The 27,728-nt window shown below is 47.2% G+C and overlaps 1 protein-coding gene across 1 annotated transcript in view; it reads left to right on the forward strand.

Moving 5' to 3' along the window:
- The window catches only part of eif3hb (eukaryotic translation initiation factor 3, subunit H, b), a 43,123-nt gene extending 38,054 nt beyond the window's left edge, over positions 1–5,069 (forward strand). Inside the window, exons 6-8 of the mRNA XM_048993639.1 lie at positions 28–148; positions 3,014–3,146; positions 4,757–5,069. Of these exons, the coding sequence (XP_048849596.1) occupies positions 28–148; positions 3,014–3,146; positions 4,757–4,854 (352 nt within the window). The 3' untranslated portion in view covers positions 4,855–5,069. The remainder of the gene's footprint in view (positions 1–27; positions 149–3,013; positions 3,147–4,756) is intronic.
- The last annotated feature ends 22,659 nt before the right edge of the window (positions 5,070–27,728 follow it).

Here is a 27,728-nt window from a genome sequence, read left to right on the forward strand (position 1 = left end):
TTGATGTGATGCTTCACCATCTCACAGCAACCACCTGGAGAAGAGCCTGCAGATGCTGATGGACCGGGTGGATGACATGAGCCAGGAGATCGTCAAGTACAACACCTACAGCCGCAACCTCAGCAAGCAGCAACAGCAGAAGCATCAGGTACCCCTCCCGGCAATCCCCCGACATCACCTCACTTCAGTACCCTGAAATTCAGTCTCTTGTTTTAACACGTTTAAAACCGCCTTCCGCCACTAGGGGCAGCATTGATAGCTCTGCTTGGTTTATAGACCCGTCAGCTGCTCCCATTGGCTGGCCCCTCCCCTTTGGTGTGACACCTGGTCATTTTGACCCTCCCCGTCCTGATTACCGGCCCCAGTAACCTGATTCATTTAATTGGGTTTGGTAGCTTGTGGAAGGTAATTTCCTGCCCAGGTATCACCCTTTACCCTGTCGCTGTGATCCCCGCAGGCCAGGACTGTCAGAGTGCTCTAAATGGAGCACTGTGAAGTCCGTGGAGAATGTGCATTTCTGATTATTAGTCCTGCGTTAATAGGATCTTTAAATAGACATTGTGTTTTTACCTTTCATTCGCACTCATGATGGCTTAACATCCAGCAATAGGAACTATATCAGCGACCCTCCCCGCCCCCACATCACGTTCCCCCCACCTCGGTGACCTGTCCCCCTGCCATCTTTGGCATCCGTGACATGACCGCTGGAATCCTTTTCAGCATGACTGGGCACTTGAACCCCCCCAGATAATTTGGGAGGGGGATTGGTAATGTAGCTCACACCACAGGTGTGCTGTTTTAATAGGAATTACCTATTTATCGTTTCCTTGCTCTGGGAATAACGCCCCCTCTGCCCCACACAGTTGTAAAGAGCCTCAGTGTGGTTAGCCTCTGTAAACACTGGCCTTTATCGCTCCTAAATCCTTCACTGTGGCAGAACCGGGTCGTGGACCTGCTCGCCATCCTGGCCTAGTATTAATCGGACCTCTAAAAGCTGTGAAATGACATTACTGTCGCTTTAAGGGAGGGGCGGCACATCTGCCCTGACCCTCCCATTTCTGCTTTTCCCTTCTGTAAATCTTTATTTCCCAGGGAGGAAGGCCGCTTGCAAATAGTACAGCATGGGGGGGAGGGGGGGCTTAGCGATTCTGTCGTGCCGAGTCCTCCTGCTCCGGGGGCTTAGAGCCCGGCCGGAATGAGGGACTCCATGTGGGGCTGCGACCGGGGGAGGGGGGTTGCTTTCCACCAGATAACAGGCCTCTGGGTGTGAGCGCAAACCCACCTGTACATTGTGATCCCCACGCCAGTACGCTCAGGCTCCCACTGTCTGGGCTCCATATTCGCCCAGAGGAAACGCCAGAAGGGCACAGGCCTTCTTGGAGAAAAGATGTGCTCGTACTTCCCACGGGAATCTAAATAATATGTTACAGAAAACACTCGGAAAAAATTAAGGCCTGGTCAGTGGCTCCGCCCCCACGCGGGATAGCATCGGCGGCTGCGATAAACAATAGGCTGAACCGGCCCACAGATGCGGCCTGGGTGCCGCGCCGCGCCGAACTGGTAAAGCAGATGGGTAATTTGCATAGCTATGTAAATGGTGATTAGTCTCAGTAGGTGCAATGAAATATCCAAGCAAATCATAATTCATCAATCTGTCCGCTATCCTTTATAAATTATAATGTGTGCGCTGCTTCCCCAGGGTTCGGTTTTTCACGGAAAGCGCAGCCGCGTGACCGGGGCCCGTAAGCGGGGGCCCGTAAGCGGGGGCCACAGACGGTCCTGGAGTCTCGTTTCTGGCGTATCTGGTGCCTCCGTGCTTCCCTGTAGCGGGTCGTCTGCGCTCATTAACACGCGGGGCGCATGTGGACCGACCACCGGCATTTTTTTGGCCATTTGGCAGGTTTGTGCGTTTGAGGCTGGAGGTCGGGGGGGGGGGGGGTGAGTTTTGGCCAGTGGTGCTCCTGCCGGTGCGGCATGTAGCTGTGAGCGGGAAGGGGGGGTCAGCCCATCTGTGCTGACTGACCTTGCAGCCCAGTCCTGTAGGGGGAGTGTGTGTCATGGCCTACGCCTACCTTATTAGGGGGGGCAGGGTGCACACGAATGCATCTGGAAACACGTGCTGGGTCATCACAGCAGCACAACCTGCGGCTTCTGATCGGTTAGGCCGGGGGGGTGAGCGGGGTCACAGACACTCCCAGTGTGCTTCTCTCCGGGTAACACTCTTCAGTGTTTCATTAAGCTATGGTGTAGCTGTGCCTCCTTTGAAGACATCTTAAATCTGGGGTAATAATCAGTGAGTTGGCACTGTCAGCTGGTTTAGTTCGTTTGATGTTGCTGCTCTTTTCTGCATAGTACTGGGAATCTGTGTCAGACCATGTGCCCCTTTGGTGGTTCGGTGTCACTGTGAGCGATTAGGTATTTGTATACAGTGAATGTCACTGGGTTCAGCGCTTGTATTTCTGATGTAATGGGAGCTGCAGGAATATCCCAAACAGGTTAGACTACGGCTCTAGGCCGTAGACGCCTTGGTTTGGGTGATTTGGGCCGTCCTCAGTGTCTGGGGAGAAAGGTGCTGTACATTGTCATCAGGGTGTTCATTACCCTGGCCCTTCTTAATATTAGCATACGTGCCCCCCCCCTGCCCCTTCCTCTTTCTGCTGACTTCCCAATCCTGGCTGTGATAGCATTCCCTGTTGTAGCGCATAGGTGAACAGTGTCACAGGAAGGGTGAGCCTGTCTCCACACTCAAAGCAATTCCCCAGCAGAAGAGCCTGGGGATATACCCCCCCCCCCAACTGGAGCAAAGTGGAATCTCCCAGATCGGCAGGGCCAGGCTGAGGTTAATGACGAAGGGGTATTAAATTAGAGCAAACTGCCTGCACGTGTGGCTCTATATTTCTGTCAGCCGCCCTCCCCAGTCTGTTTTCTTCCTCCCAATCTCACGATACCCCCGCAACCCTTCCACGATCTCGGAGGTCTGTGTTCACACGTCTGCACGTCTCTCTCGTCGCAGTACACCCAGCGCCGCCAGCAGGAGAACGCCCAGAGGCAGTCCCGAGGAGAGCCGTCGCTACCGGAGGAGGACCTCAGCAAGATGTTTAAGCCCCCCCAGCCCCCGCCACGCATGGACACCCTCCTCATTGCAGGTTAGTGTGCTGCCCTGTCCCTTATCTTCCATGCCCCACCCAGCCATGCCCCTGTCTTCCATGCCACGCCCACCCATCTATGCCCCTGTATTCCATGCCCCGCCCAGCCATGTCCCTGTCTTCCATGCCACGCCCATCTATGCCCCAGTATTTCAGGTTCTGCCTCCCCTTCCTGCTGTCTTACATACCCCGCCCATCCTGCCACGCCCCATCTTCTAAGCCCTGCCCACCCGGCCATGCCTCTCTTTCATGCCACGCCCACCCATCTATCCCCTTTGCATTCTATGCTCACTCTCCCCTTATATTCCCCGCCCACCCAGCCACGCCCCTGTCTTCCAAGCCCCGCCCACCCAGCCACACCCCTGTCTTCCATGCCCTGCCCTTCAACTTCAACACCACATCTCCAGCCGTGCAACCTTGATGAGCCCACGCAGTGTGGATTAGATTCGATTGGCGCCAGCGGACCCCTACGGGGAACACCTGTCAGAGTATAATTGGGAATTCGTGAGATCCTGTTCGGAGTGCAGGGAAGCCGGATTTCCCTCGATCCCACCTTTATGGAAAAAGCAGGAAGATCATGCTCCTACTTTTTTTTTTTCCCCCTCAGTTCTTCCCAGACTGGAAATATGCTGTAAATCATGACTCTGCCAAAAGTCTAAATGAATCTCATGAAGTTAAAGCTGTATGGGTTTGATTTATGGATTATAGTAAGGTTGGTTATGAGGGAGTAATTCAGTAGGGGAGTGAAATTCGGGATTATTAATAATATGACCCAGGCTTGTCTGCCTGAATGCGAGCTTGTTACACATGGCTCGGTACCCCCACCCACAGACGTATGCTAGGTGGACAACCCCCCCCATCTGTTTGTGAGACTTAGACGCTGCCCTCTTTTGCTATCAGGCTCTTGGGCTTAAGGAGAGATTATTGTCTTCCGCAGAGCGACCGTTTAATGGAAATCCAATCCTTCATTTACATTCCTGACACTGAGAGCGGTTAATCTGAAAGTGGGCGTCGCTCTGCAGGCGGGCTTCCCAGCGGCTCGGTGACAGTGACGCTTATTAACATACAGGCCGAAGCTTGTGCGTTTGACGGAAACACTTCATCAGTATTCATGGTGTGGGGGGAGAGGCAGGGTGCACTTCCAAGCAAAAATTAAAACGCACGGAAATATGATTTTAGTATGAAGGTGAATCAGACTGCCAGCACTGTGCTTTCTCCTTTCCTGAAGCGAGTAGAGAAGTAGAAATTCCAAACTCTCTCCCCCCCCGCTGTCAGTGTTTCTGCATCAGTGTCAGTGTGTTTCGGTTGGGTCATGCCATCTGAAGGCTCAGGTTGGAACTGCAGCCCTTAATATATTCGACAACCCCAGCAGCAGTCAGTGTCTTGGAGGAACTCTGCCGTGTTACATGCGCCCTGCGGAATTGTCTCCTCGGTGGCACATGGCATATCTGCAGCTTCAGGTCCCACCCCAGGTCCTCAATGGCGGCTCTCTCTCCCTCTCTCTCGAGAGAGAGGCATTTGTCATCATTTCAGCGAGGAGTGCGAGCACCAGCCGTACCTCTCACTCTCGCCCGTGTGCACGCCGTGTGCCCTCCTGCTGTCTCCCACAGGACAAATCAACACCTACTGCCAGAACGTGAAGGAGTTCACATCGCAGAACCTCGGCAAGCTGTTTATGGCGGAGGCGCTGCAAGGTCACAGCAGCTAGAGACTCGGCGGAGGGGAGGAGCTCTGAGAACGGCACAGCTCTGGGCCAACGGCGTCGTCTTCCAGAAGCTGCCGGAAACCACAGGAAGATGGGATTCTCACGCCGGTCCAGGAAAGGAGGAGGTCCTTTTTAACCGAGACCTGTTGGAAATTAAATGTTTCTGGTTTGGATTTATATATTAATTGGATAGAAATAAAAATTTCAAACCCATTCAAGACACTTTGTGTGTTGCTAGTTAATTTTTCGGATGTGTTTGTGTTTATGGTAACTGTGTTCCCTCATGGACTGGGTGTAGACATTGTCTGGGTGTTAAAGCTTTCTTTATCCTTTTAGCAAGATAACCGGGCAAAGGCACGCCAGGGGTGTGTGTATGTAACATGATGAGAAATAATCCCTGATTAGCAAGCAGGTGGCTCTCCCAGATTATGCTGGAATAAAGGGCCGCGATAAAGATGGAGAGTGCATAGCAGGTCCCTAAGGGAATGCACTGTGGCACAGGGCGGCTTGGCAGATTTGTGCCACTGACTCTGCTAGCTTGCCGATGGGTGTTCGGCGTGGGTGTCAGTCAGGGGGCAAAGTGGGGGGTGGGTCTCGGGATGCTCTTAAGTGTGCTGCCAAGGCTTTGACCTCTATGTCTGCAGTTATTGCGTTGGATATTTTGTATATTCAACTATATTTGGACAGTGAGAGTTGGTAACACTAATTAAATGCATTTGCCTTTAGCGCTGTGTAGCAGGAATCCCTGATTTTCAGGCAGGTGTCAAACATTTTCAGCCATTACTAATTAAATGAGATGGTTCGCTCTTCATGAACACCTTTCATAAACTGGCTTGTGTTCTAAGGAAGAAGGCAGGGGTGTTACCTTCTGCAGGGCGGTAAGTTCTTCACCTTCCAAATAACGTGACGATATACATGATTAGACATCTTCTGTCCTTTGTTTCACTGGTGGAATACGAAGGTGTTCCCAGGCCAGCCAAGAGGTATGATCTCTCCAGCATGTCCTGGGTCTGCCTCGGGGTCTCCTCCCGTTTGGACGTGCTGAAGCACCTCCCCGGGAGCCGTCCAAGAGACATGCTGGATAGATGCCCGAACCACCTCAACTGACTTCTTTCAGTGCGGAGGGCCAGCACCTCTACTTAGAGTGAGGAGCCCGGACATTCGGGGAAGGAAACTCATTTATGGTGCTTCTATCTGCAATCTCATTCTTTCGGTCACTACACTCAGAAAAAAGGGTTAAGAATTTGTATGTTTGGTTGTCACTGGGGCTGTACCCTCAAGGGTCTGCCAATTGTACCCTTAGCTCAGTGGTTCTCAAACTCGGTCCTCGGGCCCCACTGCCCTGCTTGTTTTCCAGCTATCCCTGCCCTACACACTGCTGATTACCTGGATCAGGTGTGTTCAGTCGATCAGAAGCTGAAAGACAGCTGGGACTTGTGTGTGGGGCAGGGATAGCAGGAAAACGAGCAGGGCAGTGGGTCCCGAGGGCCGGGTTTGAGAACCACTACCTTAGCTGTAGGTAGTTGTACCTTTTTAGGTACAAAAATCGACTATGAGGAACCTTTCTGTTCCATTGGTGGTACATCAAATGTACAAGCAGCATTGGGATGTTCTTCAGAGTCCAATTACAAGGGCACGAGTTTTTACCCCTTTTCCTGTGTGTATCCAAAGATCGTGTCCATAGGTGAGGGTAGGAACATGGATCCACTGGTAAGTGGATAGCTTGGAATACCGTTCATGTAATGGGGAGATGTTCCTTCACATTATGATTCCTTTACATCTCACTACATCTGACAGTTCTCTCAAGGAACAACTTGATGTGTTACAGTCCATGAATGATCATTGGGATTAGTGTGGAGATCACAGCTGACGTCACATTTTCCTGACACACCGTCACGACTGAGTGCTGGCAGCAGTGTTCAAGTCATTTTTGTCTTTTTTCCCCTTTTAAAGGTCTGACTCGCCAGATCAACAGGCAATCTTACATAACAGCTACTTATTGATATCAAAAATCCACCTCTCATTTGCTGGCTTAGACATTTGCTTGCCCGCTCTTCTCCTCACACGTGGTTCGTTGAGTCAAGTGGCTTTTGTGCAGTTCATAATTACCATAATCGTCAGCATTTGCATTAAGTATTCAAATCTGCCCACGTCTCCCTGAACTCTGATCTCATAGGAATTGAGTCTCACTTCCGAATGTGTCCTGCAGTCAGAGAGAGGTGGAGGTCTGCAGTTATACTATTAAAATCTTTGGCCTTCTCTCAACCTGTGCTCTAGCAGTGGAATGTAGTAAATTGCTTTTGAGGGTAACCCTTTATTTTGGATCATATCAAAGAAATTAATTAGGCTTCGGGGTGTGTCTGTGTGTCTGTGTCTTTTATGGAACTAGATCCGGAATGTTAGGTGGTCCAGCACCTCAGTTCCCCATCTTTTATTGACACTTGTAAATAGTTTGACTTGTGAAAGAATGAGCCAGAGTCCTGATGGATAGTCGGCGCCTCATTGGATGATGGCTGTCCGTTTAGCTATTTACAGTAGCTTCTTGGCTGTTCCAATCTGCCTGCAAGGGAAGGCCCCAGATGGTGAAAGGAATTTTTACAGCGCGACAAACGCGATCCCACCTTATGTTGAAATAGTCTTCCCAACGTATCGCCCATTTTGTGTGTGTGTGTGTGCATGGTGGAATTTGGGTGATTCTCAGTATTTGTTAGATTTTTCTTTGAACAGGCCGTGTCTGCTTGAGTGGATGTGTTTTGAGTGTGCCTTTTGTTTAGCTATTGATGAAATGTCATCTCATCCGTTAATCTCTCAAAACCCCAGCAGCTTGTTTCAGATAGTCAAAGAGCACAGCTCAATTAATCAGTGCAAATCTCTCATTTCCGGTGATGTGAACGACTTGCGAGCTGTCACAACCTTAATCAGATTTGCTGGGTAAAGAGCAAATATTTAGAATTTTAAGTATGGATTTTCTCCCGTATTCTCAAACCTGAGAACTTTATTCCCCTCACACCACACGGAAGCTACAGGTCAGCTAAGACACCAATTAGGCTCACATTGTGCTCTGTGCAGCATCTTTCATTAAGAATGAGCGTCTGCTTTTAGCTGGCCTGATCTCTGCATTTCTGTGGGTGACACGAGTTATCCTCATCAGTCGGCCATATTCAGCGTTCAGCGGTGAGTTACCTTTCATTTGTGTGGGTTTTAGTTTTATTTGTGAGCTTGGAAACAACAATACAAGCCACTTATCTGTAAAATTTACCAGAAGGATTAATGACACTCAGTCATGCAAAGCAGGCATGAGGAGTTTTTATAATGACTTCCTGGTACCTACTTTGGGCTGCTAGCTCATTATCCTGCTAGCTCACGAACACTAGTCCATTAAAGTGTGAATATAATGGTTCATAAGTGATACATCCAGGTGATTGGCATGTTGGTCTTGTGTGCTGATGTGTTTATGCACTTTACAAAGTTCAAATTTTTTTTCTTTTTTGTCGTCGTCAAGTGACAAGGCCATCATGGATGTCAGCTGGCTTGTGCCTTGAGCAGGACAGGGTCTCACTTAGCTAGATCTCTCATACTTATACGGGGACTTCAAGCAGCTGATGTTCCAAGAGACCATCTCCACTGCAGGCTGATCTCTCATTAACGGTTCGTCAAGCTTTCGGCTGTAGAAACGATGGATCAAAATTGATATTTGTTTGTGGGTGTAGTTTAAGGCAAGGCAGCTGTTAAAGCTAAAGAAGCTTTAAAAAAAAATAGAAACACTTCTAGCAGATGGGGGAAACCACAAAATCGTGAAAACGCCTCTCTCCACCGTGCCGGGCCTAACTTTCGTTTCCTGATGTTTCGCTTCAAAATTCGACATTTCGTCAAATGTCTTTTCACCTCCGGGATCGTCGTCAGAGCCTTAAGTCGGCGCAGATGTGTGCCAAATGTCGGTTATTGTTAAACAAGCTAAAAGGAAGTGCTGACAGGTTTCCTGGGTATGAGTAGTTGGTTTCTATCCTGCTGCTTCTTTGGGTTGGTTTTCGTGCCCCATCCATCCCATCCTGTCAACCTGGCTGTCAGCTACAGTCTTCCTTAGTCCCAAATCACTCACTCCTTTGTTATTCAGGTTCTAAGGTTGTGTTTGCCTGCCACGTGCAGACTAATCGCTAGGTTGTTGTGCAGGAAAAATGGTCTTGGTAAGCATGTCAGGGGAGAATGTGCAAGGAGCCTTTCCTGTTAAGGTTTCACAGCTTACTTGATCGATAGGGAAGTTGCTTGATCATGTGGTCTGTTTTAATATAGCATGATGAGTAAACATCTAGCCGGGTTCCAGCTGGTGATCCCAGCTCTCCAGCTCCAGTAGCTAAAGGTTTACCTGAGTTGTGTTTTTCGGCCCTCCGAAGGGCTAATGTCAGTGCACCGTTCCATTAAGAATAAGTCCTTTCATAGTGATATTAGATTCCATGTCTAGGACACATTAAAAATAATTGGTTCTCTCTGAACCAATCAGATTGTAGAGAAGGTAGACCTGTCATGAGACCCATCTCCTTTACAATTTGATTGGTTATCTATCTGAACTAATTTTTCATTCTGCCCTCAGAATATTTTTGTGTGAGTAAGACTCCCACGAGCATCTAGGACATAGTTAAATATACAAAGAGCATGGCTCTGAGATAAACCTAGTGGATATCACCTGCAATGGATGACTACTATATGAGGTTATCATTTGGTAATCTCGTTTTTACTGACTTCAAACAGTAACTGTGTTTGTCCTATGTCTTTGTAGGCTTCTGCCATGGCTGCATCTCCAGCTGAAACCAAGAGCCACCTGTTTACCCTGGATTCCATAAATTTATTATTTATACCCTGAAAACCATTTCGAGTTTGCGTTCTTCCATTAAGTCAAACGCTCTGCTATCAGAATCTTACCTTTTGAAGTTAACTATAGAAGGATTAGAGAGGTTAGGTAGCCATAGGTCGCCGGTTTGCTGTCAGAGAGGTAGCCATAGGTGAGGTCCCTTTGGCAGCGCTCCAGAACCATGAGCCATGGTCTTCAGATGTTTCTCCACCTTAGCTAAATGTCAGCTGGGTGAAAAAAGCAGCAAAGGTTTCCTTGAAAGCTTTGAACCTGGGAGGGATTTGAGCCGCAGGCACAGTGAACCGTGCTGATGATGATCGACGACGTTTTCCTTCTTGCTGGCTGGCTCTCTGCAGCCGAAATATTGACTCTACTTTTATATGCACCACGACACTATTGTGCAATTTGAAGCTTGTTTTTATCTGCTTAAGTGTAAATTCCTTTCTGTAAACTAAAACCAAACCCTGGATGGCCTACTTGTAGCGTATTTTTTACCAATAGCAGAACAGCTTCAGACTTTACTCAAATTCCAAATGGAAGCCCAGGTGAATTTTTGTAGCTCAATTTACCCGAAGCTGGACAATTCAGGTTCAGAAAGTAAAAATCCAGATCAAGATTTTGTTCAAACAGTTGAGTATAAAGAACCGCAGTCACAGATACTCATCTGGTTGGTTGAAACTAAATCTTGGTCTGGATTTTTACTTTCTAGACCTAAAATTTCCTCAGATTTACTCATTTTCTAATGTTCCCTCACTTCCACTCTCTGTTCACTGCTTCTGCAGAACTTTTCACCTCTTCCACTACAACTTTATTACTTGTAAGAGCAGCGCTGATCGCATTTATTCCTCCAGACCGCGAGCGTTGGTTCACCTAATGGCTGAGAGATCATGCAGCTATTTTGGTCTTATGCCAGTGAGTTGTCGTGGGTGCTGTTCACAGCAGAGCTCTTAATTAGTTGTGGGTGAGCTGTTTATTAAATGAATATCACAATTTTTCAAAACTGGATTCTGTAGTTGAGAGATCACTGTAATTAAACATTTGTTTTAATTATTAGGTGCATTTATGCAATAAAATTCTTAATGTTTTGTTTTTTTCTGAAACTTAAAGTTGGATTTATTTTGAAAATAAAATGTTTTTTTTGTCTTTTTTTATAGTTAAGATGCAATGGGTGTATATGAACCCTGTCTTGCATACATGGTGGATGAGGCTGGGAACCACAGCTGTTATGGGGAAATGTGGCACAAAAACTCTGATTCTCGGTTCCGTTTCTTGCTTTCTGTTGTCAGTCATATGCTGAAGGTCATTCAGCTGCCTTGTTTTCTCAAACTGAGGCTTCCGTGTGCCTGAGTGAAGAGCGCCACCTCTGGCTCCCTCACGCTACTGCGAGGTGTTGTAAGCGCGAGGTCACGCTGTGCTGTTTGTCAATCTGCCATTCCGTTTCCTCTGCGTATCCATCTCATCTCAGATTACTCTGTCTGCTTCACCCCGGCATAATAATTCAAAGCGACAGTCCCGTGACCTGAGTGTGGCACGTGAGCGGGGACACCCGGACCCCGCTTCCTGTCTACTATCATGCCCAAGTAGCCTCTCTCTCTGGCTCAGAGCAGATGTAGCTCTGGAGTGTGCTGCAGATGGTGGCCCAGAGAGGACAAACATGTTGGCGACATGCATGTGATACTTGAATATACTTATTTTTGCTGTAATCTCTTGGTATTAGCATTAAGGGGCCTATTTTCTTGTCAGCAGTCCTAATTATATACATATTATGTTGCTTAATGTAGCCGTTTGTTTTTTTTTTTTTTTTTAGTACTTCTATGTACAATTTCATTCTTTTTTTGCATCTACAAGGCTGCTCTTGTCATTCTGGTGTTCCGTTTCCTCCCAGTGTTTCTCCCTGCTGTCCTATCATCACCTTCCTCTAGACCCCATGACGCATCCTCAGCTGAGGACCCAACGCACGCGATGAGTGGCCATGTGCCGGAGGAGGCTGATGGGAAATCCGCACCTCATTTCCACCCCGCGTTTGGCATTTTGTGTGTAAAGAATCCGTCCACGTCGAGGACAGGCTGCATTTACTAACGGCTAGCATTTGCCATCTTTGAGACGAGGCAGGAAGGACCGTTAATGTCCGACGTTCAGCGGCTCATCGTTTTTCCTCCCTCGCAGCCTTTGACTTTCTCGTTCCATCAGGGCACGTGACCTTTTCTCCTTTCGCCTTGCGACGTTAATGCATTTTTAAATATTTGAACCTGGCCGTTTTTAACCTCGCTCCTTGGAAACGACCCCGCATTTCGCCAGTTAGACATTACACAAACCTGCGCGCCCCTTAGCCCATCGCTGTCCTCTCCCTCTGAGCCCTTTGAAAACAGATTTGTCCCTCAATGATTTTCATTTCTCACTCTTCTGCCTCCTTCATCCTTGCCTGTCTGGTCTTCGTTCCGCTCACGAAAGGCCACTGGCCGTTTTATCTCTGACTCATACCCCAGTTGCGCAAACTCCTATTATGTCTTTATTCTTTGCAATCTCTGCCGGTTCTGACATTTGTACGCCACTCGATTCTTCTTTCAACCTGCACCCTTATAGAACTTTCTACTATTCTGCTTGTCTCGTCCGCCTGGTGGACCGCAGACTTTGCTTATCGGGGTTTTCGGTGAGACCCCTTATGCACGCTCCCTGCTCGCATACCCCCAAGGCCAGGCATTTGCTTGCTTGTTGCCTCCTATATCTTATTTATTCATGTTTTGTGACTTTTTGGTTCATTTTCATACCGGCTGCTGTATAAGTTTGTGCATAGCGTTGCTTAATATGCTTAAACAATGCAGTTGGATCTAATGCTATTCTGCAGCTCTTGTGCTCCTTTCGTCGACCTTTCCACCTTCCGAATTTTCTGCGTTCTTCTGATTCAATACTTATTTTTATGTTCCTTATATCCTGCTTTCAAGAACGTTAAATGTTCTTATTTGTAGTCATTGCTAAACCACTGTCATCTAATGATAAACTTTTCATGTTGGGGTAAATTGGCGTTTTTGTCTTGCACTTGTTAAGCCTCCGTAATTTGGCTAATCCCCATTTATCCAAATGCACGTAACCCCCCCCCCCCCCCCAATGAATCTCCTCTGCTTTCTACTTCTAAACAGTTTGGAGCTGGCAGGAGATAGTCATGTGATGTAACGACTGCTCTTACGAAGCGTACTGCTTGGAAACACGGTACATGTTAATTATCCAAACATAGTGATGAGATGCCGCCGCCTTCGGCCTGTGCTCACCGTCAGCTTTCCTGCCAGGCATGCGGACAGGGGTTCGAGAGAGTGCGTGCACCATGTAAATGCTAGCTTATGTACATTTGGTGAATCAGGGTGTGGGTAATCTTCACGACAGTCAATTTCCCAGACACTCAAACTCAGCACAGCACTGGAAACCTCCTCTTCTAGCATAAATCTAGGTTGAGAGGGTGACCTGAGATCGGCTAATCTGTTAATGACCTCTCAGTACTTACAATATATGTTTACCTGGCAGGTCAGATTCTGCAGCCAGATGGTCTGGTTTTTAATTTTTGTCTTTTGGATTTTATTCTCGTCCCATCTGGTACCCGAGTCCCCCTTACTGCCCCTCTTCTGTGATGAAACTCATCAGGAGACATTCATTTGGTTAGGATGCATTCATTTTGATTAGGAGACATTCGTTTTACTTACTTTTCTGTTATGTATGTAGGTCCCCTGGAGAAATTTTGGTTCCAAGAAGCTGGTCACTGTATCTCCACGATCGCGTGCCTGTAAGCTCCCCATACGTTTCAGGACAGATTCTGTTTGGGAAATTAACTTTGTGCAGCAGTACGTTTGCTTTCTGGTTCGTCGTGATTTATTGGGAGGCCTCACCGGGTCTCCTGACAGAATATGGGATTTCTGACCCAAACCATGCTGAGATCTCTTCATCGCAAAGTGTCTTTTGCGTACGAGACTGTGTCGGATGGCGCAGGGCGGTCAGTGAGCATTCCCCAGTGACCTTGCATCACTAATGCCTCCTTCGCTTTCCATAGCGCTGCTCGTTAGCCAAAAGCTACGCAATCCTCCTCCTGGAGTGCCTCAAATCCTTTGCCTTTCTAGGGGAACGGATGAACAGCCGAGTACCTCAAGTGTACAAACGTGATTCCTTTGTAGTAATACCCCTCGCTCAAGCGATTGAAGGTAGCGTAGCAAAGCATTGTCTCCTTTACTGCAGGGAGCCTGTTTTCGGTGATACCAAGCTATCACCTGAGTCAAAGTCCGTGGATATTTTTCCTACTCAAAACTGGAAAGTGTGGAGCCTTTGAAGCTCGGCCTATAATTTCATTACACTGCTGTTGCTGACAGTGTATAATTATAAACAAATGGGCATATTGCATTTCATAGAGTATGTTGAGTTTGCTGCGATGGGTTGGTGCCCCATCCTTGGTTGTTCCCAGCCTTGTGCCTTAAGCCTCCGGAATAGGCTCTGGACCCCCCCGCAACCCTGAATAGGGTAAGCGGTTTCAGAAGATGGATGGATGGATGAATCTTAAGTCTGTCTATGTAGCTAGCCTTTAAGCTTTCCCACTCCTTTTTCAGTCACACCAGGTATATCGTCACTAGGTGAAGGTACCCAGTTTGCAGTAGGTACGCCACGGGGCCAGGAAGTAGAGCTGTGGTGGTGGTCAGACCTTACAGCCCTGCGTGCCGCCTCCTCACTCTGCTCCCCAGGACACTCTGGGCTCAGCTTGGGGTTTCTTTCGCTTACATCACTAAGCACTAGTTAGTCCCCGTATTCTCAGTTCTAAGTGATTTTGTGTTTGAACAAAGAACCGCCTGATTCTGAGTAAATCTCGCTGGGCATCAGTAAAGTGGAGGTTAAGGTGAAATCATTCGATAGATGGTTGCTTACACTTTGTATTTGAACTCATGCCCGTCTCATGAGCCGGCTTAGACGCTTCTCACCTAGCTGAAGTAATGAGCTCTCTGGCCGCGACTCCTCCTGTTATCACTGTGAATATCTTTACTGCCGGTTGGCCACTGAATAACGGCGTACATTCTGCAGAAATTACACGGTGTCCGTGCTTTAATTTGAGAGAGTCTCTAATCACTTTAACTTCCACGGTGTCTTCCATATCTTCTGCGTGTAGTAAATATATCTGGGCATCGTGATACAGGGATGTACTTTCAGGACTAGATATGCTTCCGTCTTGGCTGCGTGAAGCTTGATCTTTAAGGAGACGCTGTGGATAAGGTCAGTGTTTGTGTGTACAGAGAGTAGAATGTGGGGTCTCTCTCCAGTTATCACAGTTCCTTACCCCTCCTTGCAGAACAGCTCCTACTGTTGGCCCAAGGCAGCGTGCTTAACCTGAATTTCAGCAGCAGGCTAAATATACCATCAAAAATGCACAAAGTTTGCTTTGGATGTCGTTTCCTACAAAACAAATATATATAAAATAAAAATGTAGGAACTGGTATACCCATTGAAATTTGTCCGTAATGAGCTCAAACTGAGGATCTTTTTCGTTGTTTTATCTTTCAGTTCCTGTTGCAGTGTTTTGAGTTTTACTTCTGAATCAAAACTCCTTTTGCTTTTCAGTATTTTTTTTTGTTCTGTTTTGTTTTTTTTTCCCCCCCATTTTCATTGGTTGAGGCTTTGTGAATAATTAATGAGGAACCCTGGTTTGTGCTGCCTTCTTGGGGCTGTAGTCAGAGGGTTTGTTTTCAGTAGAGTATTCAGAGATGTTTGAGTATTCATAAGAGATGGAACCTTAAATTCAAAATATGTCAGCTATTGTCCTGTCAGAAAGATGTGTGTGTGTGTGTGTGTGCGCGCGCGCACGCACACACTGTTTTGCCAAAAGTATTGGGACACCCCTCTAAATCGCTGAATTCAGGTGTTCTAATCACTTCCATAACCACAGGTGTATAAAATCAAGCACCTAGGCGTGCAGACTGCTTCTACAAACATTTGCGAAAGAATGGGTCGCTCTCAGGAGCTCAGTGAATTCAAGCGTGGTAACGTGATAGGATGCCACCTGTGCAATAACTCCATTCGTGAAATTTCCTCATTACCAAGTATTCCACAGTCAACCGTTAGTGGTATTATAACAAAGTGGAAGCAATTGGGATCAACAGCAACTCAGCCGCGAAGTGATCGGCCACGTAAGATTACAGAGCGGGGACAACGCATGCTGAGGCGTACAGTGTGCAGACGTCACCAGCTGCTGAACACCACCAACTGGGGCAGTGGTGGCTTAATGGTTAGGGAAGCGCACTTGTAATTGAAAGATTGTAGGTTTGAATCCTTGACCAGCAAGGCACCACTGAGGTACCCTGAGCAAGGTACCGCCCCCAAGCACTGCTCCCCGGGTGCTGAATTAGCTGCCCCCTGCAATGTCACATCGTCACATTGGGGTTAAATGCAGAGGACACATTTCATTGTTCCGCACTGTGTGCTGTGGTGTGTCAACAATGACCACTGATCTCTAAATTCTAAATTGTCTGCAGAGTCAATAGCTACAGACCTCCGAACTTCGTGTGGCCTTCAGATTAGCTCAGAAACGGTGTGTAGAGAACTTCATGGAATGGGTCTCCATGGCCGAGCAGCTGCATCCAAGCCTTACACCACCGAGCACAATGCAAAGCGTCGGATGCAGTGGTGTAAAGCACACTGACACTGGACTCTAGAGCAGTAGAGACGTTTTCTCTGGAGTGACGAATCACGCTTCTCTGTCTGGCAATCTGACGGACAAGTCTGGGTTTGGTGGTTGCCAGCAGCATTCGAAGCCATTTTGGACAATTTCATGCTCCCAACTTTGTGGGAACAGTTTGGTGATGGACCCTTCCTGTTTCAACATTGCACACCAGTGCACAAAGCAAGTTCCATAATGACATGCATGCGCGAGTCTGGTGTGGAGGAACTTGACTGGCCTGTACAGAGCGCTGACCTCAACCCAGCAGAACACAGATGAATTAGAGTGGAGACTGTGAGCCAGACCTTCTCGTCCAACATCAGTGCCTGACCTCACAAATGCTCTCCTGGAAGAATGGTCAGAAATTCCCATAAACACACTCCTAAACCTTGTGGACAGCCTTCCCAGAAGAGTTGAAGCTGTTATCGCTGCAAAGGGTGAGCCAACTCCATATTAAAGCATATGCATTAAGAATGGGAAGTTCATGGGTGCATAAAGGCAGGTGTCCCAATGCTTTTGGCAATATAGTGTGTGTGTGTAAAATATGTGTGTGTGTGTGTGTGTGTGTGTGTGTGTGTGTGTGTGTGTGTGTGTGTGTCAAATGTCCCCACAATGTGCTAAACACATACTTAGTCCCCACAAGAGGAATCTCAATTTTATAAAAATCTGTGACTGCGATCAAAAAACTAAAAATGCCGAAAGTCTTGTATTTTGTTTGGTTACTTATGGTTAAGGTAAGGACTGGGGCTCAGGTTCTCATTGTTGGGATTAGGGTTATGCCCATAGAAATGAATGGCAGACATGTACCACATAGGGTAAAAAAACCTGCATCTCGGTAACAAATTACCATGATGTTGCATCCCACCTGGAGACAGTCAGAGCACCACTGCTGGTGGTACCAGTTTGAGAACCACTGATTTAATATACCCCAGACCTTTACAAGCACCATCATTACTAGCTACTAAACAACATTCGCCTCACATTGGGCCAGTCAGAATGTTTAGGCTCATTGGTATATGTATGCATGCTGTTCTGTTCCGTATGGAGTATTTATCCTTTTAGATCAAAAAGCCATGATGTGTGTGTGGTAGCGTCTGCTTACGTTTGAAACGCGGCGAGTCGGAGCAGTGCGATCTCGTCGTAGGCCATGTCGGACAGAGAGGCGTAGTCTCTGCGGGGAGCTTAGTGGGAGGCCGCGGTGTTCCGGCGAATTCCGGCAAGGTGCGGATGTGGGCCCAGGCCAAGGAAGCTCTGGATCCAACTCGGCAGCGGAAAAAGGAATTTCCCACCGTTAGTCGTGTGTGTTTGTTGATTTCTTTGGGGTAATATGGAAACGGCACTTTGTAAAAATCAGTGTGGTTTTGCCAGCAGACCACCGTTGACTTGTGTTTTCTCTTGTTGGGGTTTACAGGCCAAATGCGGAGACACAGTATAAAATTTACGAGTCTCATTATCTCCTACCCCTGCTTCATTCTGAAGTAATTCAAAATCATTCTGTTGAAGTTTCAGGTTGTTCATTAAATGGATCTTACCAGAATCACTTTTTGAGGGCGGTAACCATGACAGTGTAGAAAATGGGTCTCTTTACAAGAATGTCTCTGCGCATGATGAAATGAAGGAAAAAAGCCGATACCTCTGGGCTGCTAATGTGTGCGAGCTCAGCCCTGGGCCTCAGGAACACGATGCACAGAAATAATAAAATGCTCTGTATAGGTATCTCCACTGCACCTGAATCCTGCACCATTTTTACAGGTTAATGTCAAGTTCATCGCCGGAGTTCCTATATCACAAGCAGGCCAAGGAAGTGCCTTCATTGTTTGCTGTTATAGGGAGTATTAGTTGCATTTGAAGCGGCGGCGAATGGGATTAATTCCTACCGCACTCTCTCACTCAGCACTTTCCGGCCGGTTAAATCAGCTGCGCTTCCTCACATTTCTCCAGGTGTCGGAATTCTTCCTTATCGTTCGGCTAGGGAGAAGCACCCGTGAGTGGATTTAGCGACGTGCTGGCTAATTGCCTGCAATAGTGTGCCGAAAATGTGCTTAAAGGCACACAATGAGATGCCCCTCTTCCTGCCTATCCCGTTCCACACTGCCTGATCATGATTGGCTCCGCCTCCCTTCAGGCGGAGTGGCGGGAGCCAGAGCGCTTTCCGTGCCATACGAAGGCGGCGGAGCGAGGCCACGTTTGCTTCCATGGACCCCCGACTGTGGAAAACCAGTTTGGGGTCCGTTTGCCTCGATGGCTCTGGAAAGCGGATGGAAATGGGAGTGAAACGGGCAGCAGGAGTGGTGGTGAAGCCCAAGTCCAGCAGGGGCGGATGGCGTGGGTTTCACGCAGGTCAGGCTATCGGCTAATGGAAGCTTATGCAGTGAGGGCATTACTCCAGATCAATTTCGTCTGGTACCGGGCCCTGATAACCTTGAATCAAAATTAGCCTGACGCCTCTTAAATTTTAAGCAGGGCTGGTGCCAAAGCCCCCCCCCCGTCAATACTGGATAAATGCCTAGCTAATGTGAGGGATGGTCGATTTCTGGGGGCGGGACTGTGCACAGTGTCATTCCACATGTAGGCGGGTAAGCGGCTGGTTCATCAGTCTTAAACTGGGCCAACAGGAAATGATGAGTCAGGCTAATGGGGTCAGACCCCCCCCCCCCCGTTGCCGACGTGCCAGGGCAGCGCAGAGTGAAGGCTTTCTGGTCGCCATTTTGCAGACCTGGCCTCACATTAACCCCGATGACTGCATCGCCCATTAAATCATAACCATCCCTGTTTTAACACCACACTCTAGATGGCTTATACCCCCCGAAGCCCTGGCTTTCAGAAAAACGATAAAATTCTCTGTCTGTGACCTTATTGACACTATTAACGGTTAAAGGTTTATTTTCAGAAGGACACCATGTAAAAATCAGTTGAATTGACTTTAAATTTGTTCCTTTTGAATTGTAGTTTTGCTTTTTTCAGTTAGATTTTTATTTTGCAGAATGACAGGAATGGATCGAACTGTCATGACGCGCGTTACTGGTCAGTTGGGTTTTCTTACACTATGAGCTTTTCTTCCCGTTTGGAATCATTCTTTTTAAACAGTATTCAACAGTTTTCTTCTGGTTACCATTTCATTATATTATGGTAAGAGATAATATATTAGGCCCTGGGAAATGGGATTCGAATCACATCAGCAGTTGCAGGATAACAACTATTCTGACGAGGCGTGAAAAACCAGTGAAGACCGGGAGGGTCTCGGGAACGGTGCAGTGTATTTAGGGAACTAGGGATGCCGACTGAATCCGTATGAGACACTGCATCACCAGATGCCCCTCGGAATGACGCGTGAGTTTTGCTAGATCTACATGGCTGGTAGGTGGTGTACAGTTTGTCTGTGGTAGAGCTGTTCCGAACGTGGTCCTCAAGAACTGAGCACTGCTGATTTCCCCGCCTCCTTTTACCTGTGAGCCAGGTCTGAATTCTCAGGCTTGTGGGACTTTCACTTGCACAAAAATGTCCTGTGGGTGGAATGAAAAGTGATCAGCTATCTCTCGGAGCCAGTCAGATTGGTTGGTCCCGCGTCGTCTTGGTCCTGCCTCCTGTACTTTAATGCCCTCGGAACATTTTTGTGAATGTCCCACAATCAAGCCTCAGTGGCCAATCGGAATCAGTAATTATTACACTACCTACGAGAAACAAGGCCTTGGTTTGGAATCTAGGGCCAGAACTGAAGAGCCCTGTTCTGTGCGATTGGTTATTATTTTGGCAGTGAACAATCACTCCAAAGGACGGCTCTGCACGGGATCCGTTTGCACGTCCTCGTGTCGTGCCCCGTGCCCCGGTGACTCATCATTTCACTCGAGCCGCTCCTGATTGCAGACCGACTTTCTCGACGTGACGGACAGTGAGCCCTCGTCCTGAATAGCAATCTGGTGGGTGGAGCTTGTCATGCCTGGAGATGTAATAAATGAATCTGATTGATAAAGTAATTGAGCCCTTGATGTAGCCGGGACTTGGGGGAGAGACTAGAACTCCCCCCTCCCTAACCCCCAGCCCCGCACAAGCCTGCATTCACGGCTTTCCGTCTCTCGTGTCTCGACTCCGCAGTGGCAGCAGAGACCCGGGGTTTGTCACTGATTAAGTGACAGTGACAGCAGCTTTGTGACGCTGGCCTCCTGCAGTCTGTCACGCCAGCAGCTGCATTGCTGCTCCTCCCACTGCTTCCAGATGAGGCACTTTGATGTAAGACGTAAGAAAGGAAAGGAACTAAATAAATAAAATGGGGGAAAAAAATATATAAAATCATCACGCCGACTGGGAAAGCACAGCGAAATGAGTCGTGATCACCTCCCGGTCGAGTCATGGATACTTTCAACTGTTCCACCCCCCCACCCCCAATATCGTCATGGCAACTGGTAGGGGAAGGTAGTAGATGGCATAAAATAATACCCCTAAAACTCATCTAGAAAATCCCCCCAAACCACCAGGAATTATTGATTGTCGGAGGAGGAGAATCTGCAGAAGTATGTAATGCAACAAAAACAAACTGAAATGAGAAAAATTAAGCAAAGACAAGGAAACGGATCTTGCTGCCAGATTGCTCTGCAGGCACGAGCGTCAGACCCGCAAACTCCGCTGTGACGTCCCAGCGATGTCTCAATTTATCCATTTAATGGTGGGAATTAAAATGCAGTTGGATCATCCAGTTAAACCACTGTGTCCACCCCCCCCCCCCAACCACCCACCCATAGAAATAGTGCTAGAGACAAACGCTCTCCTCTTTCTCCCTCTTTGACCATGCCACAGTAAGCCCTTACATGTCCTCGGTGGTTTTTGTGTATGACACTGTATGACTCAGTGCATTAGGACATAGTGTCCTTAACTGGAAGGTCATTGGTTCGAGTCCTAGTGTGGGCAAACTGAATTGACCATCAAGCCCCTGAGCAAGGTCCTTAACCGATTTTTCTCCAAAAAAAGAACATGTAAATGTAAAAGGTTTACAGATCGAACCACTTACCCTCATGCTCTTTCTGCCTGAGGTGTAATGAATGACATTGTGGAGGCAGCCAGGTGGCGTCCCTGAGCAGTTTGCCGGTGTCTCTGCTGTCACGCGGGCTGGAGGTGCCCCGGTTGAACCCGCTACCCTCGCCCCGCCACTCAGGATAACCTCCACCCTTCCTTTCCGCTCAGCTGAATTTATCAGCACGTCTTAATTCCGATGACAGATTATTTTTCCTGTTGATGCACGGCTAGCAAACTTGCATCTACGCCGCGTCTACATCAATTCGCATTTGATATCCTCAGATAAAAGCTGAATCAGGGCAGAGCCTCAACTGTATGCGTAGGATGTAAACGGATCCACTCGTCTTCCTGCATGGAGCGGGAGATCGTGCCACCTTTGCAGTGGCGATGCTTTATTGGTTTTTACAGTTTTAAATCTCGCAGACCTACAGATACAGATCTTTATCTTCTGAATGTAGCCTAATTGGATTCCAGCACCAGAAAGGAAAGCAGATAAACCAGCCCGACTGAGGAAACGTCAGAATTAAAAGCTACCAGCACTCGCGTCACTCTGGCTGCCCCCCGCCATCGCTCATATCCCTTCTGCAGTGTGGCCTCCCGTTCTGCATTTTGCACAAGGCCGTGTTAATCCCCGCAGTTTTTCCAGTAACGCCAGCGCATCTCGGGAGCAGGGGTGGGGCAGGCTTGTGTGGAAATGTTATGACGTTTGACTTGCTACGCTAAATTACGCTCGTATTTATTGTTAGAGTTGCCAGCTTTTCCCGTGCGATTAGTGTTTGATACGGACCGCGTTGGGCTTCCCTTGGCAACAGCAGTTACAAGCGGTCGCCGCGCCGGCAGGCCTAGACCTCTCCAGAGATACCCGACCCCCTAGCGCCCCCCGTGCCTGAGACGTGATCCTGGTCACTAGGCTCAGATAGGTCCTCTCAAACATCTGGTCTGCATCACAGTAATCCTCGAACATGCTGTATACACACACATTTGTTCCACTCGGGGTAGTGTTGCCAAATAGGCCACTCTTGTGCCAAGTCTCTGTGGAAAATATTTTATCAAGCGCAGCAATCGATGTAAGTTTCCCTGCAAGCCGGGCCTAGGTAGCAGGTAGGCAGCCGCTGGGGCTGAGGGGCCCCACGACCGGTGGGAGGGGGGCACCGGAGAGAAACAGCAGCCTTATATGGCAAGCTCATGCTTCAGGATGCCTGCTCAGTCTTTCCATAAGACGTCACTGCAGTGCGGACATCCAGGAGTAAACAGCTGGGCCTTCCTTGGCTCGGAACCTGCCTTACTTGGGCCGGGTGAGGACTCTTCCGAAAGCTCTTGGAATTAGGAGGTGACCTCCAGTGATCCGGCGATGATGCCGCCTTCGGTGGCATCCGCGTCTCACTGCGACCGTCACTGCGTTTCCGCCTGAAATATGTGCCCACGAGCCGCATGCTCTCATGAATCCCAGACAGGATATTACAGCCAGTCCGAAGCCTTTCGGACGTAAATTGCAAGGTTGTTTCTAAGCTGAACCGAAACAGCGAACAAATCTTTTTGGCGGTGAACCCCAAACCTCGCACAGTGGATTCTTTGTCGTAGGAGTGATTTAAGGGATCCAATGCAGTCGCTTAATCTCGCTCAACGGCACGACCCCAAAGGCAACGGACTGTAAATTTTCCCCCATTTGCCTGCATTTTCATATTAATAATGACAAGCTGGCAGAAGTTACTCCTCGCACGCCAACACTGGCCAGATGTTGGGTGGTGTTCACTTTGCATCGCCATGAATTTCCAGGCGTCTGCAAGCAGTTCTGAGCACCCAGAGATGCCCGTGTTTGGGTATCTGCGGAACCTCTATGCTCTGAAAGACTAGCAGAGGTGGAAGTTTGAGGTTTAAAAAGTAAAAATCCCGACCAAGATTTTGTTTCAACCAACTAGTTGAGTACTTTGTCGACTGTGACTGGTTGGTTGGTTGGTTGGTTGGTTGAAACAAAATCTGGATTTTTAATTTCTGGACCTGAACTATACACCTCTGGATGTAGAAAACTGGAAGATTAGAATATTTGTACTAAAACTTAAGTGTTGAGCTTCTATGTTCAGTGGATTTAATGCTAGGAATGATAACCGTTAAACGTAACTAGTGATCAAAGATGTTTATTTTCATTGGTCTCCCTTCCCTCTCCTTTTTTTTTTTGTTGACATGCAAACCATACCAGTCGCGTGCAACTGCATCCCCGCTCGTAGCGCTGAACTCCGCTTGCGGTTACAAGCTCAACAATGGAAGGGAAAACGACTGAAAGGGCCGACTGTTTTGGAGAAGGTTGCGTCTAGGGGTGCGCCAGGAAAAGACCAAAGACGTCTTTAGTTTTTCATTATGATGCGATAATTAGACACCAACCCAAGATAGGGAGATGGGGGGGAAAAAATAAATATCGTAAAGCTTTTCTTTTTCTGTGCCATACAGTATATAATTTAGACATTTGTTTGTGACTTTGAAGATTCTTGGAAAGAATACAATATGTATTTTGAATCTTTGTTTGAATCTTTCCAGTCTTCAGTCAACTCGATTTCTCATTTTCCTATTTCTTAACCAGCACTATTTAGTCGTTCTGCGGTTCCGTTTCACATATATCTCTGTATGTATGCACACTCAATTTGGTCTACGTGGTATTTACAGAATACACTCATGGGAGGTCTTTGTTGTCCAGGCTTGTTTAATGCAATTTGCCGTAGATGTCGTGCATTTCTGAGCTGGTTTCACGGAGATCTTGGATCCTTGACCATCTTCACCATGTGGTGATTGTCATCAGGGAACACTGTAATCACTGGCCAATTCACTGCTCCAGTTTTACTATACATCAGACCTTTCCAATTGCGTCCTTTAATGATTCTGATTGATTAAATTTTATAATTTGCATAAAATAAAGTAATATTGCCTGACTTTGGTAAGCGGCTGATTTGTATTTTCCCTTCTGGTCACTCTGAAGGGTTTCTTTGATACTACAGTTTTAAACTTACATAAGTCTGTAAAACAGCAAGTTTATTATATGTAATTGATTGTAACATGTCTCTGCCTGTGAAGAAAGGATAGTTCCACTCCTGTTTTGGACATAGTCAGAAATGTAGCTAAGATACATGCCATTTTCCCACACTGTGCTCATTCAGTGCTGCTCAGCGTTTGATCCGCTTGCTCTTGCCGCACACGATGACCAGGGATTTCCCTGTCAGTCTCGCTGCCGCTCTCCGTATTTGCTCTCTTGCACAAAAGGGGCATGATTTGTTTTCCTGGATGAGACCTGGTGCGGCTGGAAGGTCCCCAGCCAAATACTTTGGGAAAATAAATGAGCGATTGAAAAATGTTCTGAAATCCCGAGCGATAATGGAGCGGATATCAGTGTCGGCCTGAATCACGGTGAAAACCCACTGCGCTTTCCAGGGGAGTGAGCAAGACAGGCCTTCGGGTGTGACGTCGGGCGAGAGACAAACGGAGGCCTCTTCACTGTACAGTGAGCGCCACTCTTTTTTGAATGATTTGAAACTACTGCTTTCCAAAAAACTAACGTAAGTAACGGGCCCTGTAGGAGCAGGGTATTACAGCCAGTGTCGATGCAAAATACAGTCACATGTCGGTGATGTGAATTTCTTCTGGTGAAATTTAAACAATGTCTCTGAGCGCTGGGAAGCATATGTAGAGGATTGTATAAGTTCTAATTTTGTAAAAGCCTTTTTATAGGCAATCCAGAAAGTGCATGCTGGGGAAATCACAGCGAGCTGTGGCTCTCCAGTCATGAAAGACGTCTTGGCTGCTTTTCCTGTGCTAACCCTTGGCGGCAGGCGATTGTCAAGGCCGGCCCATCAGAAATCGCTGATGTCAGCTCGTTCTGCCCCTTTATTCGGAGTGATTGCGTGGCCTTTCCCTGGCACATGCCGACCTTGCTTTACAGAATGATTTATCTGCTATTTAGCGAACATGGAAGATTAAAAAAACACAGGACAAGCTTTAAAGTTCAAAAACCTCACTCCTATCAGGAGAATTTCACCTGCGTCATGGGGAGAGCAGATGCCTTCGCCGTGGCGGCGATAACGATAAATGATAAGTGAGTTTCATGCAAAATCAAGACAGTTTTTAAGGTCGAAAAAACAATTATATGGTAGTTTTAAATGTGGACTTCAGTATGTATGGCTTTTCCAGTACTATGGTGTGTTTCTGCGGTTTTGCACTGCTGAAACTTTCCCACAGTTTGAGACGATAGGGTAAAATCTCAGCTTCCGTTGTTCTGGATCATGTGGAGAGAATTTTAACCCAAGTATTTAAAATAGAAAGAGGCCCCGCAGTTTTGCCGAATCCATTCTGCTCTGCGCAACGCAGAGTCTTGCAGGCAAAGCTGCGCTCTTCACAACTAGGGGGAAATCAACAACAGGGGTGTGATTTTATTTTTTTTAAACGTATTATTTTGTAAAGTGACTGCAGACTGCGGAGACCTGAGAGTGAAACAGCTGTTTCCGGCACAGCGCAGTTAAGAGTTCCTGTTGCAGTCGTGCCTCCAGCTAGCCTGTATGCACCAGGTGGGTGCGGTGATTAGTGTTTCCGCTGTCTGGAGCAGGCAGTACAAGGCTTCTGTCTGATAGCCAGGTCACGCTTTATACATGGGGTCACCGTGGGTCAAATTAGCCAATTTCCCCATGAAAGGAAGAATCAGCACTTGTTCCAGCTCAACAGAAAAAAAGGGGGGGGGGGGAGGGGGGAGGAAAATATTTATTCTGCAGAACGTTAGCTTACCTGTCTCTCTACAACAGCTCCTTTGTCTTCAGGACATTATTTAAATACATTATTATTCTAGGCGTACTTTGGTGAAAATGGAACTTTGGCAAGAATTAAACTTCTTATGCTGTTAGTGCGGCTTAAAATGCCGCTAGACGCTGTGACTGGTCGCTGCAAAGTGATGGTAAATCATCAGACTCTGCCGACTTTCGCTGATACCGGATCTGCCTTAAAACCGTTCCGATGCTTTCAGCTTAAAGCGCCCTAATGGGAAACAGGTTGTATGTGAAGGCCAATCACCGCCCCCCACCTCTCTCTCTCTCTCTCTCTCTCTCTCTCTCTCTCTCTCTCATTTGTCCTCGTAGCCTCCGTAACGGAGCCCCACGATCTCCGTGGAAGTGTGGGGTCCTTCATGCAGCCGTGCCAGAGAACATGGTTCCCATTAATAGTGAAAACAAAAGATGGAGCCATATGTCAAAACAAGAGGTGGTTAGTCTGCTCTAAACTGTCCTGACAAAACAACAGCAGATAGTGAACAGGAAGCAGAGCCCCCTCCCCCCGGCCCGGTCGCCCAAATCTCGGCATTATGCTATGAATGTCGGCTGAACCCTGACTTTATTATACAGTATATTCCTATGAAAAATAAAGTTAATGAATTATACAGACCAACATTCGACTAAGTTGAAAAGTCAGTTTTTTATAAAGAGGTTTAACTGATGGTATTATTGTCATGTCATTATTATTTATTATTATTATTGTTATATGTTACATGTTAGAGGTACCATACCTCAAAGATCACCATCTTCTGGTCATACATGTGCATATAATACATATATATTTCTCCTCGCACTCATTCGGAATCATGAACCCGAGTCGTATAAAATGTGAATCTAATTTGCAGTCATGCATATGTAACCACATAGAGATACGGACCAAAGGTGGCTTCATAAAACCATGCAATTTAAGTAAATAAGTACGTAGATGCACATTTATACGTTAAGAAGACCGGCGCTGATCATATTCGCTGTATATACTTCTGAATTCCCACATCCAGTGATAAGACACAGACTCCCTCGGAGTTCATTGATTATTGCCGTATATTCATGGGTGCACTTTACTATATTGTGGCGTTAAACCACATGCAGCTGTCTGAATGGCTCCCTCTTCCATGTGTAATAGATGATAGTAATACCAGAATGGCCTGTTCTGGAAAATAATTCCTTTTCTCAGTCACATTAATACAAAAAAAAAAAACCTTGCATTAAGTCTGACACCATAACTTGAAGCCCCTTTCTCTGAATTGTATTTATTTCATTGCCTCAGCGTTTAAATTTAAAATTGGCTTTCACACAAATCCCCCTTATTAAACAGGACCATAGGGAAATGATTGGCGACTGTTCAAATAAATAGGGCAAATCAAGCTGCAGAGTCTGTAAAATAAATCGACTAGAGTAAATGGCCTGTTGCTGTCTGTGTGCAGCCTACTGTGATGGAGTATATAGATTTGCAATTTCTATGGTCACAGACAAGCCCAATAAACTTCATAATAAACTGAGCAGGTTAACAGTGGTTTATTTTCATCCAGCCCTCCGTGGCTGTAAA

Source organism: Brienomyrus brachyistius, chromosome 23 (genome assembly GCF_023856365.1).
Source record: "Brienomyrus brachyistius isolate T26 chromosome 23, BBRACH_0.4, whole genome shotgun sequence".
Classification (NCBI taxonomy): Eukaryota; Metazoa; Chordata; class Actinopteri; order Osteoglossiformes; family Mormyridae; genus Brienomyrus; species Brienomyrus brachyistius.